This window comes from Tachysurus fulvidraco, chromosome 21 (genome assembly GCF_022655615.1).
Source record: "Tachysurus fulvidraco isolate hzauxx_2018 chromosome 21, HZAU_PFXX_2.0, whole genome shotgun sequence".
Lineage (NCBI taxonomy): Eukaryota > Metazoa > Chordata > Actinopteri > Siluriformes > Bagridae > Tachysurus > Tachysurus fulvidraco.
Window position 1 is genome coordinate 7,213,145 of NC_062538.1, and position 12,134 is coordinate 7,225,278.

General features: G+C 37.8%; 2 protein-coding genes across 2 annotated transcripts; both read right to left on the reverse strand.

Moving 5' to 3' along the window:
• Positions 1 to 6,429: 6,429 nt before the first annotated feature.
• Positions 6,430 to 7,398, reverse strand: LOC113649759 (odorant receptor 131-2-like). Its single transcript, XM_027157709.2, has one exon. The coding sequence runs from the start codon at positions 7,396 to 7,398 to the stop codon at positions 6,430 to 6,432; it is 969 nt and encodes a 322-aa protein (XP_027013510.1).
• A 1,460-nt stretch (positions 7,399 to 8,858) lies between these two features.
• Positions 8,859 to 10,072, reverse strand: LOC113649737 (odorant receptor 131-2-like). The gene has a single exon (XM_027157673.2). The coding sequence runs from the start codon at positions 10,070 to 10,072 to the stop codon at positions 9,104 to 9,106; it is 969 nt and encodes a 322-aa protein (XP_027013474.1). The 3' UTR covers positions 8,859 to 9,103.
• Positions 10,073 to 12,134: the final 2,062 nt, after the last annotated feature.

The window sequence follows — 12,134 nt, forward strand, 5'->3', positions numbered from 1 at the left end:
GGGGGTAAGGAACAAAGAAAGGTGATCTGACTGTCTTTGGTGGGGGAGGGGGGGTCACAATGTAAGCCCCAGCCATGTTTGTGTAAACACACAGCGCCAAAATGTAGCACCACGAACGCCCAGGGAACTTAGGTGCATACGAAGAAAATCCACTACAGTAAGCATAGGATAATAGAAAGCACATTAAACTTTATTTACCAAAACATTAAAATAATTTGGGTCATTCACCCTGACCAGAAACAGCCCACAAGAGCAGCGTCCTTCAGATGGTATAATCAACAGACAAAAGATAATTGAGCTTCCTACAGGGAAGAGTAGTTTCACTGCAAACTGTATGAGCACAGCAATCTCCACCCCATAAACCCACCACAAATCATTAATAATGCACCCTCAAAATCAATACATCACACAATTAAGCACACAAACCCTGTCTCCCATTCCCCAAGAAGTGGTGGGAAGCTACCCAAGGGGTATACCCAAAGGGTACAGGAAAACCCAAAAAAATCAAATGTACTTAAAAAGAAAAGGAAAAAAAATAATAATAATAAAGACAAAATCCCCTAGCCAACCATTAAACCAAATTACACAAACCTAATAATTCAAAAAGAAACAAAACAGCAGCTGGCTAGGGAAATTACAAAACAAATAAAACAAAACATACCTTAGCAAAGCAAAACCAAACAAATCCACGATGATCCTGAGCTTCAAACTCTCGCATTCTAAAAACAGAATAAAACACTCATACAGGGGAAAAAAAATACACCTGGACTCCCGGTCCCACAGAGCTACAAGCCGAGCAACAGGCAATTGCTAACAGGACCCCAATTGCTCTTCGCTTTCACCTGTCCTTTAAATAAGTGCGGCTTATTAGCAATCTGTAATTGGGTTAGAGACCCCACCCCTCTTTTTGTTACCTTGTTACAATGGTCTAAGGTTTTGTTCCGTCTGGTGTGACAAGAAACATGCTGGTGAAATTTGGGGAGCACTGCCTTTAAGTTTGAGTGATTAAAATCACCCGCAACAATAAATGCAGCTTCCGGATGAACAGTCTGTTGTTGCATAAATGGCTGCATAAAGTTCTTTCATAGCAAGCTTAGTATCAGCATCGGGGGGAATGTAAGCTGCAGTTACAGTGGTGGAAGTGAACTCCATGAGAAACTCCAGGTTAGCTGAACAATGTTTCCCAACAATAACAGAGTTCGTGCACCAAGCTTTGTTAACATAAATGTACAATCCACCGCCTCTGGTCTTACCGGAGCCATCAAATGTCCTATCCGCCCGGAGTGTGTGTCGTCCCGCTAGCTCAATAACGTTGTCCGGAGAGCCGCTGTGCAGCCATGTTTCCGTGAAAATCATCACATTGCAGTTTAACAGTTTCATGTTGAGAGTGATGCTGAGTCGTATCTCCTCCATTTTGTTCACCAGTGACCGAACATTGGCGAGAAAGATGCTGGGTAAAGTGTAAATGTGTAAAGTTCTCCGTTTAAATATAAGAAAATAACAGAATTAATCCACAGTAACCCATTCCATCTCTTCCCTGCGGCAGACTGTAGAACTTGGGGAACCGTGGTCCCCAACCCGGACACCCTCCGGCCCTACCGGAGTCCAACATGCACCAGGAACAAGTCTGACTTACTGCCGGCAATGCGAACCAAACGCCTGTCCAACTTCCTCCTCTGCCATCGGATCCAACTCACCACCAGGTGGTGATCAGTTGACAGCTCTGCCCCTCTCTTTACCCGAGTGTCCAAGACATAGATGAAACAACCACAAAGTCGATCATCGACCTCCGACCTAGGGTGTCCTGGTGCCATGTGTACTGATGGACACCCTTATGCTTGAACATGGTGTTTGTTATGGACAACCTGTGACTAGCACAGAAGTCCAATAACAGAACACCGCTCGGGTTCAGGTTAGGGGGGCCGTTCCTCCCAATCACGCCCCTCCAGGTGTCACTGTCGCTGCCCACGTGAGCATTGAAGAACTCCAGAGAAGTAGAGAGTCCAGCCTCTCTCAAGGAGTTGGGTTCCAGAGCCCAAACTGTGCATGGAGGCGAGCCCAACTATCTCTAGTCGGTATCTCTCAACCTCCCGCACCAGCTCAGGCTCATTACCCCCCAGCGAGGTGACATTCCATGTCCCTAGAGCCAGATTCCGTGTCCGAGGATTGGGTCGCCAAGCCCCCCGCCTTTGACTGCCACCCAATCCACATTGCACCAGCCCCTTATGGTTCCTCATGCAGGTGGTGGGCCCACAGGAAATCGACCCCATGTCGCTCCTTCGGACTAAGCCCAGCCGGGCCCCGTGGGGTAAGACCCGGCCACCAGGCACTCACATGCGAGCTCCAATCCTGGGCCTGGCTCCAGGGTGGGGCCCCGGTTGCGCCATACCGGGCGACATCACGGACCTTGCTTTGTTTTTTCTTATAAGGGGTTTTGAACCGCTCTTTGTCTGGCCCGTCACCCAGGACCTGTTTGCCTTGGGAGACCCTACCAGGGGCAGAAAGCCCCAGACAACATAGCTCCTAGGATCATTCAGGCACGCAATCCCCTCCACCACAATAAGGTGGAGGTTCAAGGAGGGGACTTCCTTGGATGTACATCCATCAACCTGTTTACATGCTGTTTACATCCATCAACCTGTTTACATGCTGTTTTTGCACACTTTTGCTCTTTGCACACATTATCTAACATTTCAGTCATTTGCTGGTTTGCACAATTCTTTACATTATCTCAGGGACCTGCTGCTATGAAACTGTGTTCATTATAGTATTACTGCACGCAATATTGTTGAACATACAGTATTTACACTGGTGGGTGCTGTTTCTTATTGTCTTTTGTGTAGTGTCTTTTTTGTGTTTGTTGTATTGTCTTGTAATTTTTTTTTGTTTGCACTGTCTTGTCTGTCTTGTTTGTCTTGTCCTGCACTGTTTGCACCAGGTTGTACAGTACAGCTTCTTACTAAGTCCCTAGCCTTGTCTTTGTTTTATGTAGCACCATGTTTCTGGAGAAACGTTGTCTCATTTCACTGTGTACTGCAACAGCTATATATGGTTGAAATGACAATAAAAGCTTCTTGTCTTGACATTTTGGCTGCTGTTAGAGAATGTTTCTCAGATCATCAGCATCAGTTTTTCATGAGTGTCTGTAACTTAGCCAACAGTTTTACAGCCTGTTCACCGACAACACCTGCTCATAACAAGTAGTCTAAGCCAGTGGATCTCAAACTGGGGGCCCTGAGATGGTGCCAGGGGGTTCACTAACAACACCTGCTCAGAACATGTAGTTTAGGCCAGTAGTTCTCAAACTGGGGGCCCTGAGATGGTGCCAGGGGGCCCTGGCTTTATGACATTTTATAAAATAATGAATTTATCATAAATTCTGTGTAATTAAATCTCAGAAAAATAAGGCTACTAACCAACATCGACGATGCAATACATTTTAAAGTACATTTTATTTAGAGGTACTAAAATTATTAAACATCTCTCTCCAAATAGGCTTAATAATTTCATTAGCACAAAATAAATTAAAGTGTATTGCATCGTTGATGTTATAGGTGTAACGATTGAAGCGCCGGACTGCATTTCCCATAATCCTCGCACCGGGACTGATTACACCACCACCTGTTTCCTATTTCCCACGCTATATAAGCTGAACATAAACTTGACCCCAGTGCGAAGTCTCGATCTGCTATTGGGATCATTCTGAGCGTTTTCCTGTTTTGTCTCTAGTTCCGGTTTTGTTACTCTGTTTCTGTCTTTTTGCTTATTGATTGTTTGCCGCCTGCCCTAACCTTCTGCCTGTATTTCTGACTACGATTTCTGCCTCTGCTACATTGTTGTGTTTGCCGTCATTGACCTTTGCCTGTTGTTTACGAGTTCATTCAATAAAAGCTGCACATGGATCCTCGCCCTTACAACACTTCATTACAATAGGTCACTTTTAAAATCATGTCATATTTGATATCCTGGCCATTGATGCATTAATCATTGCATCTGTCTTTCAAAGATGTCAACTAAAAGACAACTAAGCATCCTCTCATTCGCCATGAGAGGAAAGCCCCCTAAAAAGTACAGGTTGCAGGATGCTGGCCCAGAGAAGGTGGTGAAAATGGTAGGCCCATTATTGTGTTTGGCTGGAGGGTTGGAGATGTCACTCTTGCCTGTCTTCAAAACATGAGAACCCTGAGCATCTTGATAAACAGGATGTAGTGTGGCGTTTCTCTAACAATAGGCTTGCTCCACAGAGTGAAGACCATGATGACATTAAAAAAGATGAAGAATATAGACATTAGTATTGCACAAATTACTTTCATTATTTGTCCCTCAGTCAGCACAACCTGAATTATTTGCTGTACAAACAAAATCTCTGTGCTGCTATTATAAGTACCTGACAATATATTATACAAAAGATAACCATGCAATTTTATTTAAAGATATTAACACAAATAAAAGTCAAACCACTGCAAATTAACAACACATCCCTGCAGATCAGATTTCTAATAAGAATAGATAACATTTACATATGATGAGCATTTACAGATCTCTTATGTCATTTGATGCTGAAACCCAATTTCATATATGAGATTAGATCTGAATATGAAGACCCGAGTGAATTAATGTTTATAATGGAGACCACGTGGACCACAGGGAGAGATGACGACACACTTCTGCGTGGAAACACACCTCTCTTATTTTTCTAAAAAAAAATTTTAAGTATTGACAATGACTTTTTATAAAATATGTTGAATGTTTGAATAAAAGTGTTCAGAGTTAAGAAAGTTTGATTATTGTGGTGTTTTGTGGAACACAGACTTACTCCCTATAGCCTTTTTCTACATTCAAATGGGTAAATCAGATAGCCATATCATTTAGAATTTAACTAATTTAACTCAGACTTAAGTGCACATAATAATAAAAAAGTTAACAATATGGAAAAAAACATTTAATTCACCTAATGTCATGTGACCCCTGCTCTGTTCTGCCACTGTGACTCGTGCTGAATTGAACAGGTGCATCACTTTATCACTATAGGGTCATATTCCATCAGTCCAGCATGCTGTGTGGTGTATCAGTCCTGTCAGATGAACTCATACTGCACCTTGCATGCATCATTGGAGCTATATATTTAAATTTGAATTTTGAAAATATTCATTGACTGGTAGATCAGAACATACAATGACTCCCAAACACTTATTGCCTGAGTGAATAACTTATCACGTACCACTTATCTATTTAATATTAAAATATTATAAATGGAAAGATAAAATTGAATATTAGTAATGACCCTGATACCCACACACAACCGTTTGACTCTATAGTTTACAGTTGTGGATAAGCAACCACTCATAGCATTGTCTTTTGAAAATAACATTTTGATTCTGGTTCTTTTAATTTTTTTAATGTATCTTGGACATTTTTTCTTGCTGCTGTCACTTCTGGTTCACTCATTATGGAGAAACCCACATTGCTTTTTGACAAAGGCCATTAAAAAAAAACTATATACATATATTGAATTGGGGTTCTGATTAAAACAAACAAAAAGTCAGAGTGGTAAATACTGAGGATAATAAGCTTTAGTTTGTTAATAGAGAAGAAATTACAGAACTTTTTATATTGATACAATTTCAATATTTAACACAGTGCTAAATTCTATTAGTAAAGTCACATACATCAGAATACAATAGTTAACTCTATCCAACATTGCTCAAGATTCTGCTCTTGAATTGATCAGAAATATAAGCATTTTTCTTGGAAAAGTGTATATTCAGAAAAATATTTTAAATACAAACAAAAAATCTTTTGCATAAAACTACATGATCTCAGTCTTCATATGCACATGACCATCTCCAAAAGAGCACAGTGTTAATCAGCAAAAGCAGGAGTGCCACAGTTAACACTTTATAATAGCTTTGATGCCAAATAAATGCATTTGTATGAATAAAATAAATCCCAGTAATCATCATTTAAGTGTATTGAGTCATTAAATCTTTCAGGAGTTGGAAGGTTTATTGTAAATGTATGTCTAGTAAACTCGTATATCCTTGTATGACTTTATTTTAAATGATCACAAACATGAAAACATTTTTTAGAGGAAAATTGGCTTGAGAGCTGAACACAATACACGTGTTTCTTTAAGTTGGCATTTTCTGTATTCTCTACTAAACATTAAACACTACTATTCTATACAGTTTAATTTACTGTGTATGATCTTTTCAGCAGTACATAGTCTCAGAGTATTTGCAATAAGGTCTTAAAGGCCATGTTTGGTTTTGAAGTAAAACACACGCATAACTGTTTTCATTTAACAGAGTATTTAAATGAGGTAGTAATGTAACTGTTCATAACAATTCACACTATATTTTTGTCATAAGTTTCTACAACAGTATATATGACACTAAACAGGTTTAAGAATCCGTAAGCATCTGAAATTCAGTGTACATTGACAGTAGACCTGCGTTTGCCTGTGGCACAGCAAAAGTAGTAGATAAATAAAGGTCTTACAGCATCATCCCTCAGTCCATAGATGAGTGGGCTTAAGCAGCGTGGCAAGATCAGCACAAACAAATAGTTTAGATAACGGAGATCTACAAAGAGGTTGCTGCTGGTGCTGCTCGTTGCTGCAGCTCGCTCTATGGAGCTATAAAGAAAGGAAGTAAGGCACAGTCCCAGCTGAATGATGTGCAGCAGCAAGGTCTTGTGAGCTTTTACAGCAGAGTCTTTATTGGAGGAAATGGACCTGGCTGTGATCAAAATTCTAATATAAGTGAAAAGGATGATCACAGACACTGACACAAAGAAGAATATGTTGAGGCCCTGTTGAAGATCTACTTGCCATTGCTTTATGAAGAGTTTTTCTCTTGTGCAAAATATTTGCGATGAAAAAACTGTAGGCTCAGTCAATACTACATAAAGCAAGTCAATTATAAAGTGCATCATACTTATATTCCAAATAATTCCAATAGCAATATAAGTTCTTTTCTGAGTGGCTATTTCTGCATGTCTTAGAGGAAAGTTTATAGCCACATAACGCTCTACTGACATCACAGCCAGGTTTAAAGGTGCGTTATAGAAAGTTGTGTCTGAAACAAAAACTAAAACAGTACAAGCAGCCATGACTAACTTGAGAGAGGCCAGAATTAAAACATACAACAAAGAGGAAAAAATGAGATGTATCGAGTCATTTAAAAGCATGTGTTTAAACAGAATGTAGCGTGGTGTCACTTTAAAAACAGGCTTACTCCAAAGAGTATAGACCATGATAGCATTCAAATAGATAAAGAACAGAGACATTAATATTGAAAATATGACTTTTGATATTTTGCCTTCAGTCATTGCAAGCAGGAATATTTGCTGATATATAAGCAATTCCTTAACTGTGCTATCATTAGAAACTGACATTATATGATAAAATAAATAAAATACACAACATTTACAGAAAGTATTAACTGTACTTATTTCTATACAATTCACCACCACTTTCTCACAAATCAGATTTTTCAATTTTGTAAATTGTTTGCACTAATGTGGTGCAGAATCCAATTTCATATGTGAGACTTATGTGAGTCCAGATCTGAATAGTAATGCTAATGTGAACTGTTGTTTATAATAGACACCATTCGAGTCCCAGGGAGAGATGATGACATATGTCTGTGTTTCAATAGACAGAGAGGGAGAGAGAGAGAGGGAGAGAGGGAGAGAGACAGAGAGAGAGGGGGGCATTGGTCTTCCATTTGGGCTGTCTGTTAGATGAGGTTTTGTGAAATTACCCTAATGAATAAACGTTTAGAATATTGTTGAGCCACATTGTTCAGTGCACTACTTAGTGATGGATATCCAAATGTTCATGTGGTGAAATACGCTTGTGCAATGTCAATTAAAGATATCTATAAATATTTAATCACTTCTTGTGACAAGTTCACAGCATTCAAGGGTCAGCTTTCCCTAGGCCCTAGAGAATACCTTATGTTGGCGAAATTAAAGATGTTACACTGTAGAGAAAGGTAAAATCAGTCTTGGTGTCAAGGATTCACTGCAGCTTTCCAGGCCCTTTAATTGACAAAAAACAAATCTATTTCAGAAACTGCAGATCTCTTGAGATTTTTACACACAACAGCCTGTAGAGTTTTTAATCTTTTTCACTTGACCAATTTCCCAACAACAAATAATGTCTAAAACACAGTGACGAAAGTGATCAGTAAAAGTAAAGATATTTCAGAATAGGAGTAGTTGCAGATTTAAATATGTATAAATATAAAAAGTTCCAATAAAGTTCAAGCAAATGAACTAAGCCATTATTGCCTTCTGAAGAAAACTCTACATTGTCTATAAGAACAAAAATCTGTTATAAATGTATATTCAGTACATACATTCTGTCTTTTCTCTTTCACTCATTATAGAGAAAAATACTACATACATTGAATTAGGGTTGTGATTAAAACAGCCAAAAAGTCAGGGTGATAAATACTTTGACAAACAAACTTTGTTTTTAAGCTGACTACCACTACAGTATTGTGGTTGAAATTATAAAGTGAATATGAGCAAACACTAAGGAAATTAAGCTTTAGTTTATTAATACAGAAAACATTACAGAACTTTTTGTATTGATCCAATTTTAATATTAAACACAGTGCTAAAATCTATTAGTAAAGTCACATACATCAGAATACAATAGTTAACTCTATCCCAGCCTATCAAATAATGATCAATTAAGTGTACCAAGCAATTAATTATTTCCAAATTCAAAAGGTTTCTTTTAAATTATTATCCAGAAAGCTCATGTGTTGCTTGTATGACTTATTTTAAATAAACATAAACTTAAAAGGGTTTTCAAGATAGGAAAACTGGATATAAGCCCTAACTGTGTTAAAGTCCAATCTACCCTTTTCAAACCTGTATAACTTTATTAAAATAATTTATACATCAGACTAAATGAAATGGCTTTGTGACAACACAGCCTCATGCAAATAATCAGTGTTTTTCTTTAAGTGAAACACAGAGTAGTGATGAATCACTAGTGATTTATTTACTTCTTGTTGTTCTACAACAAAAAATAACATAGTGAACAGGTTTAAATATTACTAAGCATTTGAAAAATGGCTTTAATTCATTGTACTCTGACAGTAGACCTGCGTTTGCCTGTGGCACAGCGAAAGTAGTAGATGAATAAGGTTCTTATAGCATCGTCTCTAAGTCCATAGATGAGTGGGCTTAAGCAGCGTGGCAAGATCAGCACAAACAAATAGTTTAGATAACGCAGGTCCTTAAAGAGGACGGTGCTGGTGCTGCTCGTTGCTGCAGCTCGCTCTATAATGCTGTAGAGAAAAGAGGTGAGGCACAGGCCCAGCTGAATGATGTGCAGCAGCACGGTCTTGTGAGCTTTTGCAGCAGAGTCTTTATTGGAGGTGATGGATCTGGCTGTGATCAAAATTCTAATATAAGTGAAAAGGATGATCACAGACACTGACACAAAGTAGAACATATTAACCCCCTCATAAGCATCTACTTGCCATTGCTTTATGAAGAGCCTTTCTCTTGTGCAAAATATTTGTGATGAAAAAAATGTAGGATCAGTCAATAATATATAAAGCAAGTCAATTATAAATTGTATCATACTCATAAACCAAATAATTCCAATAGCAATATAAGTTCTTTTCTGAGTGGCTATTTCAGCATGTCTTAGAGGAAAGTTTATAGCCACATAACGCTCTACTGACATCACAGCCAGGTTTAAAGGTGCATTACGGAACGTTGTGCTAGAAACAAAAACTACAAAAGCACAAGCAGCCATGACTAACTTGAGAGAGGCCAGAATTAAAACATACAACAAAGACGTAACAAAGAGCTGAATCGAGTCATTGAAAAGCATGTGGTTAAACAGAATGTAGCGTGGTGTCTCTTTAAAAACAGGCTTACTCCAAAGAGTGTAGACCATGATAGAATTCAAATAGATAAAGAACAGAGACATTAAAATTGCAAAAGAGACTTTTGATACTAATCCTTTAGTCAGAACAGGCTGGAAAATTTGCTGAGGTATAAGCAAAACGTCAACTATGCTATCATTAGAAACTGACATACTATGCTACAAAAAGGAAACGTAAAATATTTACATATATCACTTAGTACAATATAGGTTAAGTCTCTAAAAAAGCACAACCACTTCCGCACAGATCAGATTAGAGATTCAGTAACAAAGAGAAGACAAATTGCATGCTTGCACTAATCTGCTATATCCAGTATAAAACCCCACATTGATATGGGACTCCAGCTCCAAAGAATAAAACTGACCCTGAGATGACATTTATAATAAGCACCAGAGAGAGATGATGACACGTGTCTGAGCGTAAATAATAGACCTCAGGAGTCTATACATTCCTGTGATGTCATTCGGTTTCCTTTTGTGATTATTTATGTGATGCATGTAGACAAATTAATTTATTTACGCTTTACAGTTTATTACTGTGATGTCAAAACGCTTTTACACACAACACAGTATAGCAGTCAATATCTGTAATATCAATATCAATTATGATTTTTAAAAAATTATCTTGATCCATGAGTCAGTCAAACAATTCATTTAGCCTGTGCAAACATAATAAGGAAGCAACATTGACATGGATGATAACCGCTAATCAACATTTTGATACTATAAAAGAAATATCTAGAATTGACACCAGATTAATATAGTGCACTGCATGCATGAATAAAACAATATTTTAGGTTAATACCTAACTGCTACATATGAAAAAAATCTGATAGAGAAACATATTCAGTGTTTAACCAATATGGTGCGTATGATCCTGGAGAAATATTGTCTTATTTCACCTGCAATCTCACCTATTTGTCCTGCATCAACTATATATGGTTGAAATGATAATAAAAGCTTCTTGATCCCAAAATGTAAACCACTGCAGAGGCCATTAATTGTTTAGGTCTCTTTTTTGGATGTAAACCATCCAAATTTAAACAGACATGTATTGAGTTGAATTTAGGGTTTCACTTATATTTTGTCTGTGCATAATACCTAAGCTATTTCTAATTATTTGTATTCATAAGTTAATAAATCAATACTCAGTCCTATTAATTGACCTGAATGGGATCTAGGTACAAATTACCTTTATCAGCTGGGTAGTGTATAAATGGCCCAATTCACACTTCACAATAACATGCATCCTGGATGATTGGCTCACAAATAATCAGTTTTGGTTTGAACGGGGCAAATCCGTGTTGAAGTCATATTCTAATCTGAGCATGCAAACCACATTTGTAGGATTGTTGCTTCTCGAATAATTAATCTTGGACGGCAATAACCCTGGACAGGTGGGATCAGAGCCTAAGAGACCATATTATGTCAAGTTGGACCTTTCACATAAAAATAAACTGTTGGTTAAATAAATTAAAAATCAGTTAATTTGAAAGTTTTAATTTTATTGTCATCAAATAATTTCCTGGGATTTCTATATTTGGCCTAATTGTGTATAAACCATTGTTTTTGTGTTTCAGTTACTTTTCTTCTCCTATTTTTTTCCCCCTCTGCCAGTGTCTGTGTCATTTTCTTAATAAATCATGTCTGTTAGCCTTCCCTCCGTTTGGGTCTAGTTTTATCTTTGAAGACATTCTGTTTCCCTGACAAGATCTAGAATTAGAATACAGAGTTTAACAAGTTCCCCCAGCAGACTGGGGTTATAAAGTATATAACTATTGTATTCTTATTATATTTTCCCTGACAGCAAAATATGTTGAAGCATCTCATATCTTGAATTTATTGTACATTGATTGTAGACTTGGTTTTTCAGAAGTTAGGGTCTTACAGCATCGTCAGTCCATAAATGAGTGGGAGTAGTCAACATGGCAAGACCAGCACAATCAAATATTTTAGAATATGCAGGTCTGCAACAAGTTTGGCTGTGGTCAACGATGACTGCAGCACCCTCAATAATGCTAAAAAGAAAATAGGTGAGAGACAGGCCCAGCTAAATGAAGTGCAGTGGCACTGTCTTGTGGGCCATTGTTGAGTCTTTAAAGGAGGAAATGGACCTGGCTGTGATAAAAATTCTTATATAAGAGAAAAGGGTGTTCATAGATACTGACACAAAATAAAATATATTAAATATGTAATTGCCATTGCTTGACAAACA